General features: G+C 50.8%; 7 protein-coding genes across 7 annotated transcripts; 2 read left to right on the top strand and 5 right to left on the bottom strand.

Moving 5' to 3' along the window:
• Positions 1-569: 569 nt before the first annotated feature.
• On the bottom strand, positions 570-1,111 carry T069G_01791 (ribosomal protein s28e domain-containing protein; the record flags this gene model as incomplete). Its single annotated transcript, XM_056169001.1, has 3 exons — positions 570-631; positions 692-775; positions 1,048-1,111. The coding sequence occupies 3 exons, from the start codon at positions 1,109-1,111 to the stop codon at positions 570-572; spliced, it is 210 nt and encodes a 69-aa protein (XP_056034317.1).
• A 3,170-nt stretch (positions 1,112-4,281) lies between these two features.
• Positions 4,282-6,378, bottom strand: T069G_01790 (IBR domain, a half RING-finger domain-containing protein; the record flags this gene model as incomplete). The annotated part of the gene is made up of 2 exons (XM_056169000.1): positions 4,282-5,656; positions 5,783-6,378. The coding sequence occupies 2 exons, from the start codon at positions 6,376-6,378 to the stop codon at positions 4,282-4,284; spliced, it is 1,971 nt and encodes a 656-aa protein (XP_056034316.1).
• A 7,655-nt stretch (positions 6,379-14,033) lies between these two features.
• T069G_01789 (RNA polymerase II transcription elongation factor domain-containing protein) lies at positions 14,034-15,400 on the top strand (the record flags this gene model as incomplete). The annotated part of the gene is made up of 3 exons (XM_056168999.1): positions 14,034-14,136; positions 14,205-15,116; positions 15,183-15,400. The coding sequence occupies 3 exons, from the start codon at positions 14,034-14,036 to the stop codon at positions 15,398-15,400; spliced, it is 1,233 nt and encodes a 410-aa protein (XP_056034315.1).
• Positions 15,401-15,725: 325 nt separating this feature from the next.
• Positions 15,726-16,255, bottom strand: T069G_01788 (glutathione-dependent formaldehyde-activating enzyme domain-containing protein; the record flags this gene model as incomplete). Its single annotated transcript, XM_056168998.1, has 2 exons — positions 15,726-16,076; positions 16,154-16,255. The coding sequence occupies 2 exons, from the start codon at positions 16,253-16,255 to the stop codon at positions 15,726-15,728; spliced, it is 453 nt and encodes a 150-aa protein (XP_056034314.1).
• Positions 16,256-16,773: 518 nt separating this feature from the next.
• Positions 16,774-19,557, bottom strand: T069G_01787 (ribonucleases p/MRP protein subunit POP1 domain-containing protein; the record flags this gene model as incomplete). Its single annotated transcript, XM_056168997.1, has 2 exons — positions 16,774-19,122; positions 19,219-19,557. 2 exons carry the CDS (start codon positions 19,555-19,557, stop codon positions 16,774-16,776), a joined length of 2,688 nt encoding a protein of 895 aa, XP_056034313.1.
• A 1,851-nt stretch (positions 19,558-21,408) lies between these two features.
• On the top strand, positions 21,409-22,967 carry T069G_01786 (uncharacterized protein; the record flags this gene model as incomplete). The annotated part of the gene is made up of 4 exons (XM_056168996.1): positions 21,409-21,444; positions 21,534-21,557; positions 21,640-22,243; positions 22,333-22,967. The coding sequence occupies 4 exons, from the start codon at positions 21,409-21,411 to the stop codon at positions 22,965-22,967; spliced, it is 1,299 nt and encodes a 432-aa protein (XP_056034312.1).
• Positions 22,968-23,493: 526 nt separating this feature from the next.
• Positions 23,494-25,447, bottom strand: T069G_01785 (hsp70 protein domain-containing protein; the record flags this gene model as incomplete). Its single annotated transcript, XM_056168995.1, has 3 exons — positions 23,494-24,931; positions 25,027-25,153; positions 25,309-25,447. The coding sequence occupies 3 exons, from the start codon at positions 25,445-25,447 to the stop codon at positions 23,494-23,496; spliced, it is 1,704 nt and encodes a 567-aa protein (XP_056034311.1).
• Positions 25,448-25,572: the final 125 nt, after the last annotated feature.

The following is a 25,572-nucleotide window of genomic DNA, read 5'->3' as shown; positions in this document are numbered from 1 at the left end:
CAGGCACTTGTTCAGTATTACATGTATGCTTACTCAATGAGCAAAACAAGACTATTGAGTGGCAAAGGCGGCATCCTACTGTGCGTATTGACACGCTTAGGAGCGTATTACTCCTTTATACATGTACCAGCGTAAGTCGTGGCGACACGTCAAGATACCGTAATGTTGTACGGCATTCAAAAGGAAACTCATACTAGCTGTGTAGTTATGCCAAACTCCTGAGCAGCTTTTAGCATAAAGAGGAGGACTGTTGATTAATTAATTTATTCAGTCAGTCGTTGGCAGAGCCAGCAAGGTCTGCACTTGGAAACTGGGACAAGGAGCCATCCATGTCTGGACCAAAAAAAGAAGCTTTGTATCTTTTTTATGAGAATGAGCCTAGGTATTTCCGACTAGGTAGGATGAAGCCCTGCCGGTTGTCGCTACTTGACACCATCGTTTCATGCCGTCGTCACAAGAGGCCGTAATGTCCAGTTGGAACACACCCAAAAGAAAATGACCCGTACCCGTTCACGCCATTGAGAACCTCTACCATCTGCTTTCTTTTCCTCCGCTCTAACCGTCGAAATTTATCGCAGACGTCTGGCCTCACGTTCGGACTCGAGCAGGCAAAGGATGTCGTCCTCACGGACTGCGAAAACAAGTCAGCCAATAATGTCACGATGTAGCCATCGCATGATTTCAAACTTACCGGGTCCCTTGACGTTTCGGATGATGGAACGGGTCTGGTCGTCCATGAACTCGACACGGACCTGGGTGACACCACCACGAGAGCCTGAGCGTTTCCGTTAGTCTTTCTGTGATTCGATTCCAGAGATGCCCCAACATGTCCCTCTGTCAATCTGCATGCCAGCCTGCGATTTGTTGTATCGTCGACCACAAGTTCCCCTCTCATGATGTTTCCTTTTCAAAAATTGGAACTAGAAAAATTTTCCTCCATCTTTCTATGAGATCAATCGAGCGACAATGGCGACAACTGCAATGGCGGCGACGGCAGGAGATTGGCGAGAGGGAATGCTGGGACGACAGAGTGAGGTCTCTTCATACCGGTACGGCCGAGAACTCGGGTCACCTTGACGAGCTTGACGGGGGCCTTGCTGGAGGATTCCATTGTGATTGATGTGTGTCCTTGTTGGGTGAAGGAGTGCAAGAGAGAGTCGAGAGGTTGCGAATCGCGGTAGTCCGTGTGGGTAGCAAAAGGGCGTATTTTTTTCCTTCGGCTGTAATTTTGTGCTATTCGGCAGGGTTTTTTTTCCTCTTGCACGACCCAGTTCGGTGCGCCAAGCGCGTGGGGCTCGTGTCTGATAAGATCACGTGCGATAACCGAAGCCCCAACGCCCATCTCTTGCCATTTTGCTAGAGAGATTTCGGACTATTAGATCTGCCGCTTTCCGGATCTACGAGCCGCATAGCCTAGCGGCTGCTCCAACATTTCATCGGTGTGCCAGACCTTGCCAAATCGCGACCCGGGGTCACCACCATGGGGCTATTCCGTCTTCTCCACTCCGTGTCAAGTACATGCATGCTTGCTCGTCTTCGGTGAAAGATACAAAGATACAAAGATACGGAGAGCTTCTCAAGTGAGACTGGGACTGAGACAGCAAATACTAACTCGTACGATTGAAATATCAAATTCGTTGATGCCTGGAGGAAGCCATGTCCAGTCGGCCGCTCCTCCGCAAAGACGGCAAATCGCCGATGATGGAGATGGGGTGTTTCTTGTCCGATGGAAGAGCTCATCCAACTTGGCAAGTCGCCGGCTACACAAGCTGGAGTTTAAGACAAATCTCATTTCAAAAGGTTATGTTGCTGGACGCATGACTCCAACACAAGTTGTGTCATGTCGTACAGCTACGAGAAGACCAGATCTATAACGCATGGGGAGACTGCTCTGCTGCAAGTGAGAGCTGAAGCAAAAGGCCGCACAGATGGGCGTCTATGCTGCCGTCGGAATTGATGTACTTTGGTGAAAGCTGAGTTGTGGTAGAGCCATTGATTCAGCTGACAGGGTTATTAGCGATGACCGCGTTCTTTTCTTTTCTTTTTCTCCCCTCCCTTTACGGTGCTTCACCCACCCACCACCACCTAGAAAACCGGGAAACATGCTCCGGGCGACTGGAAACAAGGCACAAAAACGACGCAAGTATAGGTACTTGAAGCCTCACGGCTCGTCTATGAGTTTGGTATAATTACTTTGAGACAAGAAATGCGCCACTTGGACCAAGAAGAAGAGGGTCTTGTCTTTGAGTCCATCGACGTCTCTGCGTCCACGTGTGTGTATAGGCCTACGCCCATTTACTATGACAGTTCGGCCTTCGCCTTTATCTCCGGTGGTCAAGAGAAGAAGGCGAGAAAAATAGTCGATCCTCGGGATTGTCCTCTTCCGAGACTTTATTTTCGTGGTGGCTGCTACAGGCGAGACAGAGCAGAAAGCACATGGCTGTGCACAATCATGGTCACTTCCTCTCTGTTCTTGCCATTACAATAATGCTGGGTCCTTGTCTATCACAGGTCCCCGGTGTCTCTAACCCCTGTTATACTCGTACGATGACGAATCGATCACTTTTTTGTGTCTCGGCCGATACGTCTAAGCGCCATCAGGCGCAAATGAGGGACACACCACTTCTGCGTGTTTGAAACATATCACAGCCGTACCAGGTTTCCTATCCTTTGCCTAAAAGTGGCTTAAAAAAAAAGGAAAAGATGGCTAGAAAGAAAGAAAAAGAAGATATATATAAGGTTGTCTCAAAATTCGGTCAAATACAGATGACGTCTGTTTGAGAGCAAAGGTGACATCTAATGACAGCGGAATCCATCCTAGCAAGGCAGGCAAGGCTCTTAAAACTCTCCGAGCCGGCAACTAGGGAAGCTCCCGGAATAAACACCCCAGTATTAATCGCCCCTTTCGAGTACTACCAGAGCAGCTTATCCTGGACACGAAGCACTACTTCGGATCGGCATACAGAATGTACTACGGCGTTCCTGGGGGTTATAGCGGGAATCACATCGGAACAAAGCACACGCTACCTCCTAAATGGGCTTTCTCTCAGCCATGGGACGGCTCAGGGGAAAGATTAAGGTGGTGTGGATAGCCAGCTGATCATCCCAGATCCATGGCTGGACGCATGTCTCGCCCGCTGAATTAGCTGCACCCGGGGTTGTCCGAAATCTGGAACAGGAATCCAAGGACCCGGAATAAGTTGCACGAAGCCCGTCCTGCGGCTATACTGCAATCGGAATTGGAATGCTACTCCAGCGGCCGAGTCCTTTTCACCGCAAGAAAAAGCAATGACATGATTCACATCAACACTCGGACGGTGACAGTACTACTAGGGCCGAAAGTGAGACCGTCATATGTGATACTCGTTCTGAGCAGACTTGTACATCGGTTAGGCTCTTGTCAATACGCCTGACCGCCGTGTTTTGTTCACCGCGACATCGGCCGCATTCACTTCAACACACTGAGATTTAGTTCGTTCAAATTGGACCAGGTTTAGGCAAATAGTGTTCACATTTCTCTAAGCGAGCAAATAACTATCAGAGTAATAGCTATAGTGCGTGTGACACATCCTCCAGACCCCATGCTGGAGTCGATTCAGCTCTGACCTCATCCATTAAAGATTGACTTAATGCAAACTCGCCAAACAAAATCCCTATTTTGTACACACGCCCTTTTTGGTGGTATCATAACAATCATCCATTGAAAGTAAAAAGCTCTTACAAGGAGCTTGGCGTCAAACACACGCCATTGTAGAAGAAGTAGAGTCCAAGAGGCAGCAGCGAGGGGATACAGAGGCAACAGTTACCCTGGCTGCTTGTTTCCTTTTCTTCGCGCCTCAATCTTGCGCCATGCCTGAAGCCCTAAACCATGCTGCCGACAAAAAAAAAAGAGGAAAAGAAGATTATCAACATTATAAGAGAGAGTATAGGGGAAACAGCAAGTGCTTGAAAGGAGTGTGATATAACGTGTCTAAAACAATATTAGAATTAAGCAGTTGATCTTGCGATGTGCGTGTTCGTGTAAAAGTGTTGGAATAACAAGGGCGATTAAAACGAACAAAGGAAAAAGGCCTTTGTCCATGTCTCGGTTGCCAACGGAGACAAATACAGCAATGGAAATGAACAAAGGAAACAAGGGCTGGTGGCGGCCGTGATTGTGTGTATAGACGTAAAATCTGTGCGGATGTAAAGGCTGTCATCATGTTGCAACGCCCAGGCAAGGCTGTGACAAGTCTGCTTGCAAAATCAACATTGAAATAGGGGCATAGCCCCCCGCCGGATTTATTTGTGGACTTGAAGGGTCCTATCATCGGGCCATCGTGGCGTGGCAATGCGACGGTAGATCTGACCAGGGTTCTGCTCCTCGAGCTCTTTGCACAAGACTTCAATGGCGAGCACCCATCGCGACTGCAGGCGTGACTGTCGGCATTCAAAAACTTCATTGAACTGTGACTCCTCCTGAACGCACTGGGCCTCCAGCCTGTCCAACGCCTCCTGTCTCTTATCGAGGAAAAGCGAAAACTCCTCTGTCTGTTTTGCCCGAAGCTCCTCCATCTTGACAGACTGTCGTTCCCTCATGAGATTGATTTTAGACTCGCGCATGCGGCCCATGCCATCTCGCAAGTAATACTGTTGGCCCAACTCTCTCAGGTCTCGCTCAGTGACGACTCTGACTGGCGCAGACGAGTTTGGGTTCCGGCCGAGGCCGTTGCAATAAGCCTCCATGTGCTTGAGTCGAAGATGAATGTTCAGCTCATCTTGCTGTAGCGATTCGAGCAGCCCCATCTCGGCGACAACGTGGCGATCTTCTTGCGCAGTCCAAGCTCTCTCATGTCTCTCGTGGAGCTTCTCCTCCTGACATTCGTACTTTTCTTCAATTGCAGCCTCTTGTAACAGGTGGCGTGTCTGCAAGGCGTCTTTGCCCTGGGACTTGTAATCCAAGAACCGACGCAGCTCCTCTTGTTGCTCTTGCCCAAGTTGCTGGATTGACGAGTTGGCACGCAATCGTTGCTCATTAACGCAGGACATGGCCTCTTTGCTCTGTCGACGTCGCTGCAATTCCTCCTCAAAGCTGCAAAGATTAGGGCATCCGGTGGTAGGATCCCAGATACCTACGCACACGGAGCAGAATCGAGCTTTGCATCGGCAGGTCATGTATGGAGATTCTTCAGTCGGCTCAACTAAGGATCTGCACTCGTAGCATCGCTTCCAGTTTCCTTTATCTTGCTGCTTCTTTTTCAATACGGCCAGTTCCCAATCTTGGGGGCAGTCTTCGCCAATGGGGTGAGCAGTTCCTTTGCAAATAGTGCACACGCGACCATTGCATTTGAAGCAGGTGAGATCGAATGGGTGCTTAGGGTCATGACCGTCATGTGGTGGAATAAAGTGACCGCAGGCTGGATCTGGGCAAAAGATTCGTTCCTCCACAGGCGTGCTGAGCTTAAGAACTGCGAGCAAAAAGGTCTCCTGGGCGTCCTGGTTAAGGATTGTCCTGACAAGGGGGGCTGCGAGGGGTTGAGAGCAACAACGTGGTGGCATTTGGGACTCGTTTTGAACGGCTTGGTTTACCAAGTCTCTCACGCAGTCGACGCAGTGCATATGGCCACAGTGGAGCTTGTGCAACGCGCCTGACTCGGCTCCAAAAATCTTTCGACAGCTAATACATGGGCTGTATCAAAGTATTGAAAACGGGGTGTCAGCTTATCGGTTCATCACGCATGAAAAGCAAGTAAGAATAGCCTTGTACAAGGCAAAGCTTGCAATAGATATAAGGGAGACCTACATTTTATTTTCCATAGGTTCGATAGTCTTTCTTTTCCAGCGCAGGCGGTCCTTGAGGCTCGCACGATGACCTTTTTTGGACCCAACGCTGGTCAAGCTCTGGGCAGAACCATCATTGGCAATAAGTGGAACTCGAGGAGGTTGAATCTGAATGCTAATGGAGTCCAAGGAGGAAATATATCGTTCGTAATGGGAAAATGTAAGGCTGGTACTCGAGGTTCTCCTACCTCCAGACCCAGTATCGAATAGGGAACACGGAGATCCAAAGACGGAAGAATGCGGCGTCAACGCAGAGCTGGCCGACTCGTTGGAGGCATTGGAAAAGGTTCGATCTTGCTGAGTCCCGAATGATGAGACCGAACAGCTGCTGGCGGGATGTCGTTTGCTAGCCACGGACGGTAGAGTGGCGGCAATGCCTGCAGCATTTGCTCTAGCGACCAGTTCTTGGTCTGCCTGAGCTTCAGTTTTGCCCACAGGCAACTGCAGCACTTCTGTGAAGTACTCCGAGTCGCTGAGCTCAGGGATGGTGAAAGATTCGGTCTCCGCCATTGCTGGAGGTTCGAGAGAGGGCGATATGGGGTCTGACAATGGGTCCATTGCTGTGCCCAGAGTGTCTGTCCAGCTGATGCAGGGAGAATGCTATGCTATGGGATGAGGAAGCGGAGAAATAGAGAAATCAAAAATTGGGCGGTGACCTAGATGATCAGGGGAGAAGGGGGAGAAGAGCGTTGAAGAGGTGGAAGAAGAAAAGTGCCAGTGATATGAAGACGGTCAGTTGGCAGAGAGCAACAAAAGCAGGTGCCTCATACAAGCAGCTGCCAGATACAAGCAGCTGCCAGGGTTTTCTTCAGGACACGGACAATGGGGTCATGCATATATAGTACATGTGCTTGGGGTATGCAAGGCGGTACCTCCCAGCTAACGCACAATGACATCGGCTGTACCTTGGACGCCTACAGCTTGTACTCGGTGGGCAGATTATGATCGTGAGAGGCTGTAGCAGACAGAGCATGTGCAGGTATTTGCTACGAGCACTCGCTGGCCAACAAAGAGATGCATACGGGCGATAGGCGCACCAGCAACGCCAGGGAGGTACAGGTACTTTATCTGCTCGCACAGGCTGGGTGCCGACCGCCCACGGCCCAGCAATAGTAGTAGTACATACATGGCATGATCCCGACCCGCAAGAGATTTGATGGGTATGGGTGTGGGTATCAGAGCTGTCGAGAGACAAGCGATTTAGATCCGGTTGTGGTTCCCGATTGGGTAGTGGGGATTTGCATCTTGGAGGTCGGGAGTGAGATTGGAGAGCAGGGATTGAGCCCTGTGATGCAATTGCCAGCTGTCAGTGGGCACTCATGTCTTGGAGCTCGGGCTCAAGCCTGGGGGAGTACGAGCAGAAACTCGGGATGTGTCTGTCCGGAGGCACAGAGGGCAAGGGTTCTTCCAAGACAGGGTCTCGGAGAGACGACGATCCAGGCTCTTAAGAGGGTAGGGCATGAGGGGGGAGGGATACACGAAATTTGGATTAGGAACAAGAGGGGAAAGAAAAGAAGTGCAAAAAAAGTAAAAATACAAAAGAGAGGGCGGAAAAGGGGGGGTGAGTTGAGGGCAAGGGCAAGGGTAGAGGATATCAAGATGATGCGACCAACACGATGCAAAAACAAGATCACTGCAGATTGATAGAAGAAGCGAGGCAACTCTGTTGTGGCAAAACAAGAATAGTTTCAAAACTTTTTTTCCTTCTTCTGTAGTTTGTACAAGTAGGGAGGGGGGGAAAGAAAGAAAGCAAAAGCAAAGAGAGTTGAGAGCTTGCTAGAATTGGGATAGGACAGACTGTGAAGCACCGATCTCTTAGTCTGCCTATGCGACGGGACCCGAATCGATGCCGCTAGTGTATCTCGGTGAAAGTGATTGTTTGTGATATCTGAGAAAAAAGGATGGTGTTGGGCGTGACTCGATCTATTCGGCCGTCTACGCGGAGGGGGGTGTAACACTGGCAACATAATGGATCACACTAGTATAGACAGCGAGGGAGGGAGAAAATCTGCCGATACGATATAAAAAGCGAAAATAGACATAAAAATAAAAATACTACATCCGCGCAGCCCTCGGCGGCAGGCCGCGCAAAAGGGCGGGCGAATGGCGGCTCATGTATTGTGGCCGACTTACTTGATTGAGACCGCGCGGTGCCACAGAGATGGGCTTTGAAAGTCTGGTGCAGCGTACCGCCTGATGACGAAAGTACCTACAATATGAGTTGTACATGTTGGGTGCTCGTTAATCTAAGCGCATTCAAAATTGTTGTGCTTCAGTTAGTAGTGCTATTGAAATTCTGCGTACAAACATCAATTCAATGGACAATCATCGACAAGCAATGGATTTGCGTTGATGGCTTAGAGGTACGAGCAGCGGTACGAGCAGTGATACATCAACTGGATGTCGATATTAGCCCGGTTTGCCCTCTTGGCGGCGCACCTGCCCTGCTGCAGCCCCATTGTATCTGCTGATGGGCGCGACATTTGAGCTGGCCAGTACCTGTGCTGTATGTACCTTATGCTGTAGGTATACGTGTACCTAACCTTACGCGCCTGCCGTGTTGGTGGTTAGGGCTCCCAAAGGCGAGCCTGGAAGCACCTGCCCTCGCTGCGAACTCCTGAGACGAAAGGAAGGGAGTTGCCCACACACAGCATTTGGATTTGACTTTGAATCTCTGCATCTCCCTCTAGGTACGAAAAACACTTCTGCAAATCGAACATGATGGGCATTTCAAATCCTTCTCCTACCATGCTATAACATTGTACGTTGTTGTACCCATGATGGAGTGTTCTCTCCTTCTCGCAACAACCCGCATCGACAAGCCCAACAACCTTGGACGGTAGATACGAGCACTCGGCGGTTCTCTCTCTCTCCCCTCCTCGCAACGACATCGGCTCTGCTGCAGCTTGACGGGGAATTTTCAGCCAGCCAGCCACCCTGGGCTTTTTCTTAGTCTCCTCTGGTCCCTCTCGGCTGCTCTGGGCCGCTCCGGCTGGCTGGATAAATGGGATGGATGGATGGATGCCTGGCTGCCTCTGCTCCCCATTCTTCAATTCACTGCCTGGGCTATCGTGCTACAAGCACAAAAGTGTGGATGACAGGTGCAGATTACATGATGAATGGCCAATATTCTCCCTGGAGTGACAAAACATCAGTCTCGGTGGCTCCCTAGCCCAGACCGTGCCGGGGGATTATGCCGAGCCCCGGTCACCATTGGCGCTCTCTTTCCTTTTTCTATTCCTCTCGCTCTGGTTTGTGTACCTTGGGCCATGTAAGAGGATTACTTCGTACTTCGTTTAGACACGCAATATGGAGCCAAAAGCTCGACTCGGTCGGCCAGGTTGCACAAAACTAAGACACATATTTGCGAGCTGATCTCATCTCCAGCACCGCCAACACCACCATCAGTGCTTCCGAGCCCGCGCTTTAGCGTCCACTGGTGCTTGCCCATCAGATGGCCCATCACCAGAGTTCGCCGCTGCCCTCCATCTTGGCCGAGAGGGATCGTCAAGCAGTCCGTATGCAAGTCAGGCTCTCTAATTGGTGTTCTCTCCTGCCCTGCATACCACTTGTCATATTTCCTATCCGCCTCACACACCAAAGGAGACCGGCTCTCTCTCCGTTGACTTACATCAAAAACCAAAGTGCGAGGACACGACAATCCGGGGCACAGGAGCCACCTGGTGATTCAAGCTTTGCCTACCCATGACTGACGGTACTCGTCTGCTAGCATGACACGACGCAGCTTGTGATTTTGGGTCTCCGGATGCACAGCAGCCCAAATCCAAGAATAAGCACCCACCAATTGCCACTCTTTCAGTCTTGGGTACCATTATCAGAGCAGAATGGCCGCCGCTGCCGCTGAAAGGGGAGGAGCTAGTAGGTCGAGGACCGCTGGCCCATCACGCGCACAGATTATGGTTACAGACCTCAAATCATACATGACATGCCACTCACTGAGGCTGGCATTCGGGAAAATCAAGCACGGCAGGCATGACGACCCCCAGCTCCAATCATTAGCGGGATTTGCATTATGGAGCATATGCCGACGCACATTCGAGGACGCACACTCCAGACTCTGTACACTCTCACCTTGCCAATATTATCGATAGCTACGAGTACGGAGTACCAATGCCAACATTGCCACCGCTCGACCCATACCGGTTGCTCCGTCTTCCGATTGAAAACCCAGTGCTACCCTCTCTATGCTCCGTATTACAGGGCATATGGAGTATATTCCCCATCATTCTCGTCGAGAGCCCAGACCCATCATCAATGGGTGAATGATCGGCGAAGCAGGGGGAGCGGGATAGGAAAAATGAAAGTTTTTTTAAGGGAAAAAAAAAAAAAATCAAACACTGCTGTACAAGCCTACACTCATATGTGGACTCCTCACACTTCCAATTGGATCATCCAACACTCCGGTTCGTGGGTGTGACACGGCAGCAAGGTGCCCGAGGGATGCAGCTCAAACTTCACTCCACCGCCACAATCGAAAAAGCAACAGCTCATCGTTACACCACAGACTAGTATTACGGGATCTAAATTACCATCCGCGCCAAATCCCTCCAAAGTACTGTTACTTGTGCAGGCCAAGATCGTCCGGCAGTCCGTGATCATCGGCCGCTGCTGTGCACGTCCCCTACAGATGAGCGGACGGGTGAGGCCCCTCAGATCTGCCCTACGAAAATGATGCAGCCAACCAGCTGTGATGTGCGATTTCGTGTTGGCAATATCTACCAACGTAGTCCATATTGACCGCCAGAGACGATGCTTACAGTGGCTCTCCTTGGTGGCCTGGTTCTAAGCCATCTCTCATCTGCCTTGGGAAGTTTGCTCGCTTGCCTGTCTTTCTTTAGCTTCGCCTACTTCGAGCCTGAGCTAATATTACTCGTAAGTCCTTGGCACATCTGGCCCTAGCAGCCCTGGCTTCGTCTAGCAGTGACAGTGGCACCGGGAAACAAGGCGGTATACTCCGTAGCGAACTTGGCCTTTCCGACGGACTTGATCGACGGACCGGTGGGGCAGCCTGTCCAAACACCCTTGACAGAGGAATTATTGCAATGCTTGGCCAAGCTAAGAGAAAGCAGATGGCGGTAACACCACTGCTAATACAAGGTCAGCACCATGGAGAGAGAGACACAGGTCCTTTTATTAGACCGATTAGACCGAACACCGGGAATCCCATCCGGTCTTACCTGGCTCTCATTACAAGCGCCGTCATCTGAGCGATAAGTCGTAAAAAATGGAGCTGAATCTGAATCATACTGCAGTAAACACGGGCCAGAGAGGTCACAAGGACTTTGATATTTTGTCTCGATATTCGCGACGCTCATGTATCAGATCTCCGAGGCCGCAAATCCACCTTGATGAATGTTGCTTGTTCTACTCCGGGAATTTGGGATTACACTGACGCCTAACCGTGCATCTAAAGGCCATGTCTCAGCCGCAGAGAGAGGCAAGCATGAACCGCACTGATATTTTTGAGCCGCTTGGATGCAACTTCTTGACAGCAGTGACCACATAGGGAGCAGACGCTTTGTGTGAAGAGCGAAGTTGGTGCCTTAGCCGATGGTTTTGCCGATAAGAACAAGAAGCCAAAAGCCACCGGGGACAAGGCACTCCAATGGCATTTGAGGTCAAGATTGCAGGTTAGAAGGCTTATGGCGAGGCGTCTAAGGCGCCACCGTACCAAAAGCCTAGACCAAATCTTGCTCAAGCCGCCAGCAGCTACCCGGCAGCCTCAATCAATTTGTCGTCGGGAAGAGAAATCTGAGGCTTTCAACAGCATGAGACCTGAGAGAATTTCAAATCTACGTTAGAGGCCCGAATGCAATGACGGAGGTACAGTACGGACAAGTAAAATGTGCATCCTCAAATATGGAATCTATACAGAATACTGTATGGCATCCTTGAAATGGGAGTACGATTTGCTTCTCATCTACTTGATTAATAGCTGGATCATCTCTTAGTTGAGAGAGGCGACAGCAGAGAGTGTTCAAGCTTGCTTCTTGCATCGGTTGCAGCTCTATATCCTGCCTAAACTAATCATCTGCCGTCTTCTGCCCTAGGATGAAGAGGACGCAACATCACTGTTGTCGAATGATGGTCCCCTCTTCTGGATACGGGAGCACCAATACTACCGACATCCTTCCTCATCATATTTTCTCAGCTGTGAGTGATGGTACTTTGAGTCTTGAATGCCTCCGTTAGCGAAACCGCCTCTCGCATCGAAACACGTTTGGAGAGGAGCTCAAAATAACAATAACAATAACAATAGCACTGTAAGAGTTCGTATAAATGAATTAAAAGGTTTTAGATGACATGACAAAATACCGGAGTTTACTAATGAGGCTTATAGGGCAGATACCCTCGGAGCCTGGATCAAGAATCCAAATCGTTGCGAAACTTCCTCCACATAACCATCAGACAAGAGTCTGAATTAGATGAGGTAGATATGGACCTCGCGATAGCAAATTTCATCAGGTTCAGACGCTTTGAAATCCAAATCGAGTTCGTTCTCCAAAATTGATCGCGATTTGCCGACTACTTGGTAGCACTATGGAGTTGAGGGGGAACGTTAGCAAACTCCCAAGATCGACCAGCTACAAGCAATGTTAATAACCTCTTGCTTGCAGAAATGCCACCATATTATCGTTCCATGGCAGATATCCGTCGTACACCAGGATTTTCTTGTTCACACTTAGTACAGAAGAGTCGAATGCGTCTTGGCTTGGACAATGGTTATTTACGTCTACGAGAGGCTTCGCAAAAAGTGGCACTATGGGTAAGGCCGTGTACAAAATGGCCAAGGCAAAGGCGAGAGGACTTTCTAGAGATGTAGCTCGTAAGTTCGTGCTTATTTTGAACCAGCTATATCACACCGCTTTGCGTCCATGCTTCTGCTTTTGTCACCCGAAAGGGCTGCGTAGAAAGCATGGAGAAGAGAGTATTATCGTGAGCGTTACTAGCAAAAATCTTGATGGGTAAGTACGATATTTACAACTAGAATGATTACGAATAGAGCCTCAAGGGGCCTTGAGTATCTGAGAAGATGCCCATATCCAGAATTTCGAGACATCGCTTATTACAATGCTCCCCAATACAGTTCACTTTTTCGGCCTCCATAATAATGTAGATGCCTGGAGAAGGCCTGAATAGCAATGAAAGGATCCATACAAGATGAAAATGACACTAGTACAATACGCATTTATGATGTTGGAGATGATTTGCAAAGCCTGAGACGTTCTTGATCGGGCTATTTCAAGATCTATAGGAACACCCAAAGTCCAGTTGGACAAGCCTTGACAGCCTTGCGAGATCCCAACAACTTCCAAGTGCCCAATTTGCTAATGGAGCACTCTGAACACAGCCTCTCCGTTGGATGATAAAGCGATTTGGTTCTTTGGCATCGATATGTCCTCAAGAGGTTCTCGGTACGAACCGCACTTATATGGGCGGCCGAGCCCGCTTAGTGCTTATTCACAGCTCTCGCGGGCGGCAGCTCACGGCTCTCTGTTTGTGTACATAAATCCACTACTAGGTACTAGGTAGTAACATACTACTAGGTATAGTACCTAGTAGGATTAGAGATAACACAGCCTTGTTTCACAGAGGATTACGAAATCAAAAGGCTATTTCAAGAGGCTGCCTCAGTCACTCTTTTGTTCAGGTATCTGCGGGCACTTCCAAGTTCCTTTGAAGGTGTTAGTGGATACCATTTTCGGGCTATGCGCTCAAGTACCTACTCCGTACAGCATCTAGCATCCGCTACTAGCGCCACCAGCAGCTTCTCCATACTCGGCGCAAGTACTCCTGTATACCGCGCGCGCGACGAGAGACACCGCCGGCGCCAACCAACAAGGTCACCAGCACCAGCACCAGCACCTTGAAGGTGAAGCACTGGAACTTTAAGCTTACAGAGGCCCCCGCAGGCCGAAAGCCACTGCAAACTGCCCAGGCACACTCTTGGAGTTGCAAGGGAGAGAGAGCCTTCATCCTTCTCTCCGTCATCCTCCCCAACCATCCTCAACCAACCATCACCGTCACCGTCGCTCTTGGTCTCTTTCGCAGTCGCTGGACAGTCGCATTGGCTGCTTTATAAAGGGCCCTCGGCACTGCCGCGATTCAGCATCCGCGCGTGAACCCGACCATCGCATCGCCACCACAGACTTACACCGGCTTAACACGAGAACATTTACCGATCGCCCACCATGGCCGACCTGATTGATCCGACAGCAAAGGGCAACTATCCCATCATTCTCGGCGATGGCTTGCTGGGGAAAACGTCCAACGAGATCTTTACAGGCATTCGCTGTACGTCACCTTTGCATGAGAATATCCAGAGAACCACCTGCTAACACGCCAACTACTCCTTTGCGCAGATAACCACAAACCGTCCTTCCCTGCGTCCGACGCACGATTAAAGCCCTCTCTTCCCGGAAAAACGAGCTCCTACGACCTGAACTTTTCCAACTCGGACGGAACAGTCGGATTTGCCGGAACACGCTCGACCGACGATGACGACTATGTCTTGTGGTTTGACCCCGAGCGCAAGGCGTTTATTCTTGACAAGGTCGACTCGACGTTTAATATGAATCTCACGCGTATCCCTGGGAATAGCAACCCGGAGGAACTACGGCGGCGATACCCTCATCTAGAGAACGGCCAAAAGGTGGGAGACAAGAAGAGCGGAGCAAACAAGGACAAACTCAAGTCGACACCAAAGGCTGATGAGAAGAGCATTACCGTCCAGACCAAGGAGATGCAGAAGAAGTTTGAAAAGAAGCACCTTGACAAGAAGTCTTCCGACAAGGTGTTCCTCGAGAAGAAACCCCTAGTAGAGAAGAAACCCGTCGACAAGAAACCGCTGCTCGACAAGAAGCTGACGGATAGAAAGCCGACGGATACGGAGAAGAATACGCCGGAGAAGAATACGCCGGAGAAGAATACGCCGGAGAAGAAATCAGTAGATAAAAAGCCGACCGAGAAGAAATCGTCGTTGGAGAAGAAGATGTTTGAGAAGAAACAACTGGGAAAGCCGCTTCCCAAAAAGATTGACCTCAAACTTCCCGTGCCGGAACCGCCCAAGCCATCAGAGTCCAAGCCTCGAAAGAAGAAGGATGATGATGAAGATGAGGAAGATGAAGACGATGATGGTGATCTTCTCATCGAATATCCCGGCGCAGAGGCCCCGGCTAGACAGACTCATTTCTCGCCGGCCTTCCCTGCCCCTCGGCGCTTTGATGACTTCATGGACCAGCGTGAATCCGAAGTGGAGGAGGAAGAGGAAGATGGTACGATGGACGATGTCGACTTTAAGCTTCCCAGCCCGGTGAAAAATGCTAGCCAGAGCCAATCAGAGCCCATGGACGTGGATGAGGAGGAGGAAGAGGGAGAAGAGGATGGGGATGCAGGAGCAGGAGGAGCCAACGACACTGCCGATTTGGAATACGACTTGGAACAAGAATTGGAAAATGCCTTTGAAAAATTGGATAACAACGACCAAGATAATGGCTACTATTACAGCAACAACAATGGCAACGACGATGACGAAAGCGAAATCAGTGAGGAAGATTAGAGGCAGCCTTGGCAGACCAGACCAAGATGTGCGGCATGTTTTCAGCTGATGAGAGGGAAAAGAAAAAGGACAGGGAACGTCTATTATTTGCCATGACTCCCAAGAGGAATTTGAGATGATGATTTATTGGGTGGCGTTTATTCGAAATGGGCCAGCTAAACGCTAGATACCACCAGCGAGAATGATTGGGTTCTTTTTACTTGTTTTCTTTCTTTCTTTCTTTTTTTTTTGTTCTTTTCATGTCATATTTTTATACACACAGAGTTTTCCCGGACCAAGGAAGAATAGCTAGTAGTATTACAAAAGAACTTGAGGTTTAATTCATTCATTCATCGTCTTGTGCAAACCTCTCGCCCGCCAAATGATCCGTAACGCCAGGCACCTCCCTCTCACAGAACAAATGCCGCTTGGCCGCCGTCAAGAGAGGCCCGTACTGCGCTAGAGCTGGCCCGTCGAAGCAGCCGACCGTGAGGCAGGTGTAGTCGCGGTTGTCGCGCTGCCAGAAGAGAAAGCTGCCGCAGTTTGTGCAGAAGCCGCGCTCGCAGTGAGGCGTGGCCGAGTACACCTTGAGCGTCGAGTTGGCCGTGTATTGGACGGCGGACTTGGGTAGTCTGTGGGAGCGGAAGATGAGGGAGCCGGTGTTTTTGCGGCACTGCTCGCATTGGCATGTGGTGCACTGTGAGGGTGTAAGTTATATATATTATATAGATGCCTGCTGAGGTATAGGTGGAGGGGAGGGGTTTGAAAACTCACGCTGTTGGCAAAGTCGTGGTCTGGGGGAAACGTCACGGTGTAGCGGACTGATGCGCAGACGCAGCCGCCTGTGATTGTCTCTGGTTGGTCGGTTGAAGACATTTTGAAGGGGTGGTATATTCTATGTGTCCGTGTGATTACGTAGTTGTTGAAGCTGGCTGTTGTTGCGATATCACGGCCGTGATAGTACCATAAGAAACGTTTGTTAGGAGATAACGAAAGGGCGTCAGATGAGAATTTCTCTAAAAATATTTATACACAAGGGCGTGAGTCCCGTCTTGTGATGCTGGAGTCTTGTCAACGGCGCCTTTCATGGATCTTATCGTCATGTTGATGCTAGTGTGGCGGGCGCCGTCGAGGGCAGATCGCCAAACTAGCGCTTGATGCTAAAGAGGCTGCTGGATATGGATTGACGACATCCAAAGCAACAGATGATGGTACGTGAAGATAGTAATGTAGAGATAGTGCAATGCAGCGCTTATTGGTGGTATTGATCAACTACAGCTCTGGCTTTCTTTCTACTCTAGAAAACAAAAGACATCATCATTTCATAATTGTAGTGCCATTTACATTTACATAGATATCCATCGAAAGCAACACGCAAACGTCCAAAGTCACCGTTACACAACCTCCCACCTCGCAATCCAGCCGACGTTCTCGCCGGCGTTCCTCACGATACACAGCCTTCCCTCCTTGGAATTTGCCCTGATGTCTGGCAACACCTTCTCCACGGCGATGCTCCCAATGGCAGCGCCTCGGCCGTTGGCAAGGCAAAACGACCCTGTGGTGACGAAGCCGATGAGGTCCCCTGCATTGGGCACGAGCGGATGGTGTCCTCCGATGTCGACCTCGTTCGGCGCTGGGGTGCCGTCCAGGCTTGGTGGAGCAGCGAGGAGTTCCTGTGCTAGAAGGCGTTTTCGCGTCTCCATGTCATCTAACCGAGACGCTCTCCTTTTGGGCTGAGACTGAGAAGATGATGTAGACTTTGAAGTGGATGATGATGGGATACGTGAAAGCCACTGTGAGCGAAGATCTGATGGAAGACATGTAGCCTCTGGAGGTATGCTTGCGGGGACTTCAGCATCGGAAGACGGTGGTATGGAGATGGGAACGGAGGGGAGGCGGTATATCCTCGCGCATGGGCTGACAACGCCTCGTGAGAGGAGCGATATACGGACACAAGCGATTGCGTTTGGAGGGAGTGGTTGTGTAGTCGGGGATGGCGAAACAAGACTGTTGAATGAGGCCTTGGGGATGCTGCTCAACAGCTTGAGGTACGGCATCTCGTCGCCCTTTTTCTCGGTAGGCGCTGAGTCTTCGCCATCAACATCCATTGCTTCACCCGAATCACCATCTGGCGAGGCTCTCGAGTCCTTGTTCTGCTGCCGCGGCCGCTGCTGTACAAGACCAAACAAGTATTCAAAGTCACAGGCATGTCCATCTCCAATCTCGCCCTGTCGCCCTGCGCCCAGGTTGAGCGACGCCCACTCGACCCTCTTGCTTTTGGGGCGTCTCGCCCACTTCCTCTTTCGCCTCTGTCTCCGCTCAAGCTCCCATTCTGCTCCAGCATCGGTTCCGAGAAAGTCAGCTGGGAACCATGGAAGACTGCGCTCAAAGGCAACTTGCATTGTCTCGTTTAGTCCTGCAAACCGCGGGTTGCCACCTGAGACCAGCGGACAATGAACGATGCTATACCACAGAGGGAGGATGCATTTCCAGGGTGCAAGGAGAGTCCATGTTCCTTGTGCTTGTGTACCCGCTGCAGAACGCGAGGCAATGAGGGTGATGGGAATGGGAGGGTCCAGGCTTGTTGGCTTCAACAGCGCTCCAGACGTGACTTTGCTTCTCCTTCTGTTGATGGACTTTTGAGAGGGCAAACACGAGGCCTTGTGACGGGCCTGCCGGTCGAATAAAAGTGAGGGCTGCAGGTTCTCTTCGGCGGGCCACTTGGCGATTGTGGTTAATAATTCGGTCTCTGCCTGTTCGGTCTCGGGAAACTCCATCCTCCGCGGCGGATATCTCAACCGAGGATCTTGGGCTGTAAAGTTTAGAATTGAATTATTTGGTAAGGCTGCCGGATTTGTTAGCCCCTTTAATGACTCGAATAACTCGGCATGTTTGTTCCTTGGGCTCGATCCAGACGGATACGCCGCCAAGACAGATAGTAGCGTCTCTGTGGACGCAGGGCCAGAGAGCTCAATGCTTCCGATTTCGAATCGCAGATCCTCAATGTATAACCGCGGGTTTTCCATCTTTGTCAAGCGTAGCAGCTCATTAAATAGCTCTAGAAAAGCTGAAGGATGGACCCTGATAAAAACCCGTCTCTGTGTCTTTTTCTCAGCTCCGTGTTGTTCAGCCTCACCTTCTCCCTGACCTTGCTCGGCATTCTGAGACTGTGGCTCAGGGTCCCAAATGATGGTCGATTGGCACATGGGCCGCTGAACCCCGACTCTTTCTCTGCTCAAGATGCCAGTCCACGCTCTTGTGCCCTGCCTCCATTTGCTCCCTCTATCATCCCAGCAAGAGTCGTGCGTCACTCCGACCCTCTGAAGTACCCTTCTCATGCCGGCAAAGTTTCCATATAGACCAATCGTGCTCATATAAGCCATGTCCCAAACCATGGTACCACGCTCTCCCTGCGCCCTGTGTGTCGGCCGGTAAATCTTTTCGTTTGGTGTCAATGGAATGGCGAAGCGCCACAAGGGCTCCTTGGGTTCTGTCATGCGAGCCCTCTTTGCATGCCATTGATGTGTCGGCAGCCAGGTTTTGTTCATCTGGCGCTTTCTGAACTTTGCAGGCGGCTTCGGCGGTTCGTTGAGCGCGTTCCTCCGTACCTTGGGTCTGGGAGTCCTTCCCACAACACCAGCGTCTTTGCTTGCCTCTTTTGGATCGTTCTGGCTATTGTCGTCGGCCTTGCTTTGCTTCCTCTTCCTCTTTCGCGCTGCGAGTATCCGAAGTCTCTTGGCCATCTGGGCCCGTATTCTCGCTCTCGTCGTCCTCGGCTTCCTCCTTCTCGACTCCACCAAGGGGGTGTTGTCTTCGGCCATTTCTTTCCTGGCCCTCACCCGCAGCCTTCGAGGCACCCGCTTAGGATTGTGACTCGCCGTCCGTCTTCTCAGCCCGCGGGGCACCTGTTGGAAAGCTCTGCTGGCCCTCACTGCCTTGGACGTGGCCATGCTCTGTTCCAAAGCGCGGATCTCAAACTCGTGAGCAGCCACAAAGGCCACCAGATCCAGCTCGCCATCTTTGAGTGCAGCATCGGCAGCTTGCGTGGGGATGTTGCGTGCGGCGTGGACCTTGGCGCGCTTCTGCATGAACGCATCGCTTCGGCCGTTGGCAGCAGGAGCGCCGCGCTTTTTGGAGGCCGAACCGGATTGTCCGCCTGTGGAATGATTCGAGGCCATCGCAATGGCGAGCTGGCGAGCTTGTGCAAAGCCCAATTGCGTCCTTGAACACGGTTTTGTTGTCGCGGCGATGCTTTGGAAAGGCCTGGGAAACTTTCTAGGTAAAGTTGCGTTATCGATAAGCGCGGCAGTGAGCCATTCGCTTTTGCGTTTTGGTGAGCGAATGGCAAGCTAGGTACATGCACCTACTAACTGAAGTGCTGTTCAACCAATCTTGCTGTTGTATTACCTCAATCGCAAATTGCAATATGGATAAAGTATGCAACAATTTTCGGCGTGTTAAGAGCTTTAACTTATTGAATTCTCATTTTCTTTTTCGTGAATAATTCACAAAGCCCTCTAAAGATCGTGCCCTTTTCACATTAAATTGATAGAGAAGAAACGGCGTTTCTCTATGACATCACTTTTTGTTAGTACTTGTGACACCCTCAGTTTACCATCAACAGAGGTAGCTTTTTACCCCAGATGCAGGGGGCAAACTTAAAAGTTTCATCGTTTACTTTCTTTGTTGACTCTCGTTGCTATTGGCACCGCTGCGAGGGTCTAATCTTTTACAAGGCGTGTACATAAATAGGCTTCCACATACAAAGTTTTGATGCATTAAACTCTGGGCTGTCTTTTATCGAATTCACCGCCTTGAAAGCATCGCTAAAGCCTCTGTAAACTACTAAATTCTGCCACCATTTCCCTGGCAACTGAAGTATGACTGTAAATGATAACTCGGATCGCCCGCACTTCTACCCTCCTCCAACTTTTTCAACAATCCACCCATCCCAAGACATCTGCTGGAGATCCAACTGATTCACCAGCCTCGTTTTTGTTTCATCATTTTGATAATCTATACCACTCATATTAACCTGTTATACTCTGAGCTCCATTTTGAATGAAATCTATTTGGTGATCGCACTGCAGCTTCACTCACTCACAACAACCACCACCATCTCTCTTCTACATCCGGAATATCATCCCTGTCAACGACGCTACCAACCGCAAATACGAATCGGCACAACCGGGTTCGGATTTATAGCGACCTCATCCCTGAAAAGTACGCGTACCCTGTTTCATTATTCCCCATAGCTCGCCAGACAGGAGATCCGTGTATCCACGACATCTGCAGCTCATCTCCAATACCACCTCATCTACCAGGCAAAAGGGGCACGCGACAGATGTTGAGCAGCATTCCGCATTCCAGAGTTTACTAGCGCTCGGCTTGCCGTCTCATCGTCCATCTTTCAACCGTCCATCGTCAAACGTTCAGCATTCTTCTTCTGGTCCCCGGCCAACTGCTTCCTCCACCCCCACGCCCCCCAGCCGGTCAACCGCATATCTCGAGGTTGCTTTGCTGACCCAGAATCGCTTCTCTCCGGTTAGTCTTTACCGGTTCGCGCCAATTAGCGTGTCGCGCCGCGGAGCTTCAGTTCCAGTTCCATAATTTTTCCTTTGCTATCTGCAGCATCCTGCAGCATCAAACCAACTCATACTAGTGAAACTGCCTAGGCCTTACCGGCACTGGTTGTTTGGTTTATTATTAGCCGTGGCCTCGTTTGGCTACAGATGTCTGCCTTGAGTAAGCCCGACTCTCCCGCTTGTCGTATTGGTGAACTATCACGGCCCGAATGGGCATGACGGCCTGTTACCACGTATCCGGCAGCCTTTTCAGTGGCCGTGGCCCCTGTCACATTCCTTCCTTCGTGCTCATACCTTTGGTCGTTGCTGGATCAGCGTCGTCTCATTCTCTTCAAATCGATCGTTTGCTCAAGTGAGCTTCTTGGACGCATTTCGTCCCTCTCTCCGGCTGATCCGGAAGACTCCGTCTCACGGCAGACATTTTTGCAATAGCAATTGGCTAACATGCCTTTTTTCCCCCCAGTTGGTAAGGGGCGCAAGGTGAGGCAATTCAATACCCTCTTCCGTTCATCTCTTGGCCATCTCTTGGCCTGCCAAGTGACTTATTACTAACGGCATTCTGTGTCTAGCCCAAGTTTGAACTTCATCTCAAGGTAAGATTATTATTGTTATTATTATATGATACTCATTGTCATCTCGAATTCATCTGATCAATCTTTGGCTAACACTGAGTAGATCTATGATTTGAACAATGTACCTCTCGTTTCCGGAACATCTTTTATCAAATGGCATCTCACTCACTCTATGCATGCTGAGCATCGCGGCCGCACCCCAAAAGCTGCAATTGCCAATCATCGAGTGGAGTACAACTTCCAGAAAGTGATTACAGGCGTGCGAATGTCCGTCGACAAAAACAACAGCCTCAATGAGTGCCAACTGGAACTGGAGATTGTCCAAGAGTTCGCGCTCACGGAAAAGATCACCCTTGGTTATATCAAGATTAACCTCGCTGAGTTTGTCGAGGAGAGCGAAAACTTCATGAGAGATCCTTCATCACCAGTGTCATCCAGAAGACGAACCAACAGCGCTGGATTGAGCCCTACAAGTGCCAAGGAGCTGAAATTGTCTGATGAGATCCAAAGAGAGGTTCAGGATGGCATCATGCGCAGATATCTCATGCAAGACAGCAAAGTCAACAGCACTCTCAAAATTAGTATCCTGCTCATCCAGGTCGATGGCGAACGCAACTTCATCGCGCCGCCGCTCAAGACGGCCCCAGTCTTTGGAGGCATTGTAGGGTTCATGGCGCCGGAACAAGTTGAAGATGAAATCTTGGGACGTAAGTAAATCCTTGTTAAACGATTTTTTCTTTTTTTTTTGCACCCTTGATTTGCGCGCGCTGATTTATTAACGATTATCCTCTTGAAGCTGATAACAAGGTAGCTCTACCGACATTATCTAAAAACCGGGACGTGGCCGAGGTCCAAGATTTATATCGTCGAGCTCTTGCAGCATCGTGGACTCGACAGCCCTCGGAGCTCCCTACCGATGAATGTATCGAGGACATTTTCTCTGGCGGCAATGGCTGGAGGACTAAGCATAGAAGCGCTACCAGCCCTGACTCCGAAGACGACTACTATGATGAGGACATCGAGAACAATGGCACCCTTCGACCCAATGAATATCGCCGCATGGCTATGAACCATCGTCGCAACCACTCGAATTCCTCATCCCACTTTCGCCCTGGCAGCTCATATCAACACCAAAGCCCACACTCTCATCATCGCCGTACCCTTTCCGGCTCGAGCGACAAGAGCGTCTCTACCGTCACGGTGGGAGGGAACCGCACTCCGCTTAAGAAGGGCGTACGCATTCTCCGCGATGACAGCCGCGAAGACGACTTGATGAGCTCCAAGAGTGTAGTGAGTCTGATGAGCCTGGCACCCACGATGGGGAGCAGCGAGCGCGAAAGAGAACATATGAAGCGCACAAAGGAAATTGGAGAATCTGATGTGAGAGATGATTTAGTTGCTTGGAGTTTACCTGGAAGCGTAGCGGTATAGACGATTGTGTGTTTTCTTTTCTTTTCTTTTTTGTACAGCGAATCTTGGAAGAAGGATGATCCTTCTCTCTCCAACTCTATCTTTTGTGTTTAGTTTGCGGCCATCTCGTTGAGCCATCTCCGGCTCTGCAGGTTCGGTGTTACGGAGGTTGGCAATAGTTGGTTTTCTAATACTTCTCAGTCTACTGCATTCGTCAAATTTATACATATAATACTAAGTCTTGTATCGCGATTTGCACATCATTTTCTTTGTATTGGAATGCCAACATCGACTCCTTTTTTATTTATCCCCTCCGAACCCATATGATTTTTCGGCCGTATTCTTGCTCCATCCTCTCTAGAATCTCTCGAGTAAAGCAAGCCTCCCTCACCCTCATAAAATCTATATAAAAAAGACATGCCCTCCCCCTCCAAGCATCCGGACGCTTCTTCTACATTTCATACCATGCTTGTGTGTGTTTTCACTTGCCAAGATAAGCGCTTTGCCTTCATCTCCCTCCTTCTACCTTTTTTGACTGTACTTAAATCTAAGGAGCCTGTAGGTTGCCCCTGACACCACCCTTGCCGCCAACTTCCCTAGCCGTGACGGTCACGCTGAGATCTCCGGCGACGTTAATGGTGACCTCGACCTTGCCACCCTTGGAGACGCCCTTGATGGCGGCCTCGGCGAGCGGTGAGCCAATCTTCCAGATCTTCTCGCGCTTCTCCTCCTCTTCCTCATCCTCAAAGTCAGAGTCGTCCTCATCCTCGGGGACTTCCTCGACTCTGGCCTTGGGCTCAGGCTTGGTGACCTTGATGTGAGTGCCACCCTCGACAACCTTGATCAGGACGTCACCACCCTCGGCAGCGGCGGCGATGTGAACAGTGCGGCGGGCGGGAACAGCTGTCTCGGCCTGCATGATGGGGGTGAAGACGTCCTCGCCCTCGGCATTGACGGTGACGACACCGATGGCGTTGGAGATGTGCTTGACGGTGGTGACGGCGGGGTGAGTCGACTGCTCGATATCGGCAGCCTCGTACTCTTGGATCAGCGAGGCCTGAAGAGCGGCACCGCGGGCCTGCAGCTCAGAGGGGTTGATGGCGGTGGTGCTGGTGGCGGGTGCGAGGATGACGGTCGACTCGGGGAAGATGGACTGGAAGTTGGTGGCAATTCGGGGAGTGTGAGAGGTACCACCGCACATGATGACCTCGTCGACGTCCAGAACGTCGAGCTCGGCCTTCTTAACAACGCTCTCAACAAGGCGGTTGAAGCCCTCAAAGACCTTGCGGCCAACCATCTCATATCGTGTCCTGTTGAGGGTGGCGGAGAAGTCGAATCCGTCAGCCAAGCTCTCGACGCTGAACTGGGCGTTGGTGCCCAAGCTGAGGGCCTTCTTGGTGGCCTCGGACTCGAGGCGCAGCTTGGCCAAGCTCCTGGCGTTTGATCGGGGGTCGACGGTGTGCTTCTTGATGAACTCCTTGGCGAAGTACTCCATCAGGGCCTGGTCGAGGTGGACACCAGCGAACTCGTAGTCGTGAGCGGTGGCCAGGATGGTGTACATGCCGCCTCTTGAGGCAACAACGGCGACGTCAGAGCGGGTGCCACCCAGGTCGGCGACGACAATGATCTTGTCCTCAGTCTTGGCCTCAGGGCGGGCATCGTAGGCCAGCACGGCGGCAATGGGGTCGGAGATGAGCTGGAGGACCTCGAGGTCGGCATCACTGGCGGCCTTGATCAGGGCCTCGCGCTGCTTCTCGGAGAAGTTGGTGGGGACGGTGATGACGGCCGAGGTGACCTTCTTGCCCAGGTACTCGGAGGCGGCGGTGACGAGGCGTCGCAGGTATCGGGTGGCGGCCTCGGAGACTGAGATATCTGAAGGTGCGTCGTCCTCGCCCGCCTTGTCCTTGACGGTGAAGGAGACGGCGCCGGAGGCATCCTGGGGGTGAGCGGCAGCATGGCAGTGTGTGGGGTCAATTGACTTGAACCTGAGCAGAACGGTTAGCATTATATCTCTAGTCTGTCTCATCATGTCTTATCATCACTCCTTGATATCAGATTTTGGGGATAATGGCAGTCGTACTCTTGGCCTAGGAAGTCTCTGAAGTAGGCAATGGTGTTAGTCGGGTTGCGGACCAAGAAGGCCTTGGCCTGAGTGCCGTAGTACTCATCGCCATCGACGTAGGAGAGAGCGGTGGGGATCTGTCGGTCTGTGATGCCACAACTGTCAGTCGAGAAGAAGAGAATAAAACTTTCAGGCTGGATGGAGTTTGTAGTTTCGGGAGAGGCTGCTGCGCCATATAGCCAACACCCCTCCCCCGAAAGAACAAGCTCTATCTAAACTCGGGACAAACTCAAAACATACCACCGTCCTCGTTGGCAATAACCTCGACCTTGTCGTCAACGGTAAAGGCAATGGAGCTGTTGGAGTTGCCAAAGGTGATGCCAATGGCAACCCGGTTGCCGGGCTCGACCGCGGCCTTGACGCCGTTGCTCTCAGACATTCGGAACGAGTTTGTGTGGTATTTGTGAAAAACCAAAAGAGATGAGATCAAAAAGAAAAAAGGAACGTTCTTCTGCCTCCGTCAATCCGCAAGCAAAAAGATTGTGAGGGAGGGTGGATTGGATT

Source organism: Trichoderma breve, chromosome 1 (assembly GCF_028502605.1).
Source record: "Trichoderma breve strain T069 chromosome 1, whole genome shotgun sequence".
In the NCBI taxonomy this organism is placed as follows: Eukaryota; Fungi; Ascomycota; class Sordariomycetes; order Hypocreales; family Hypocreaceae; genus Trichoderma; species Trichoderma breve.
Note: the sequence above shows the minus strand (reverse complement) of the source record. Positions and strands in the feature narration are given on the sequence as shown.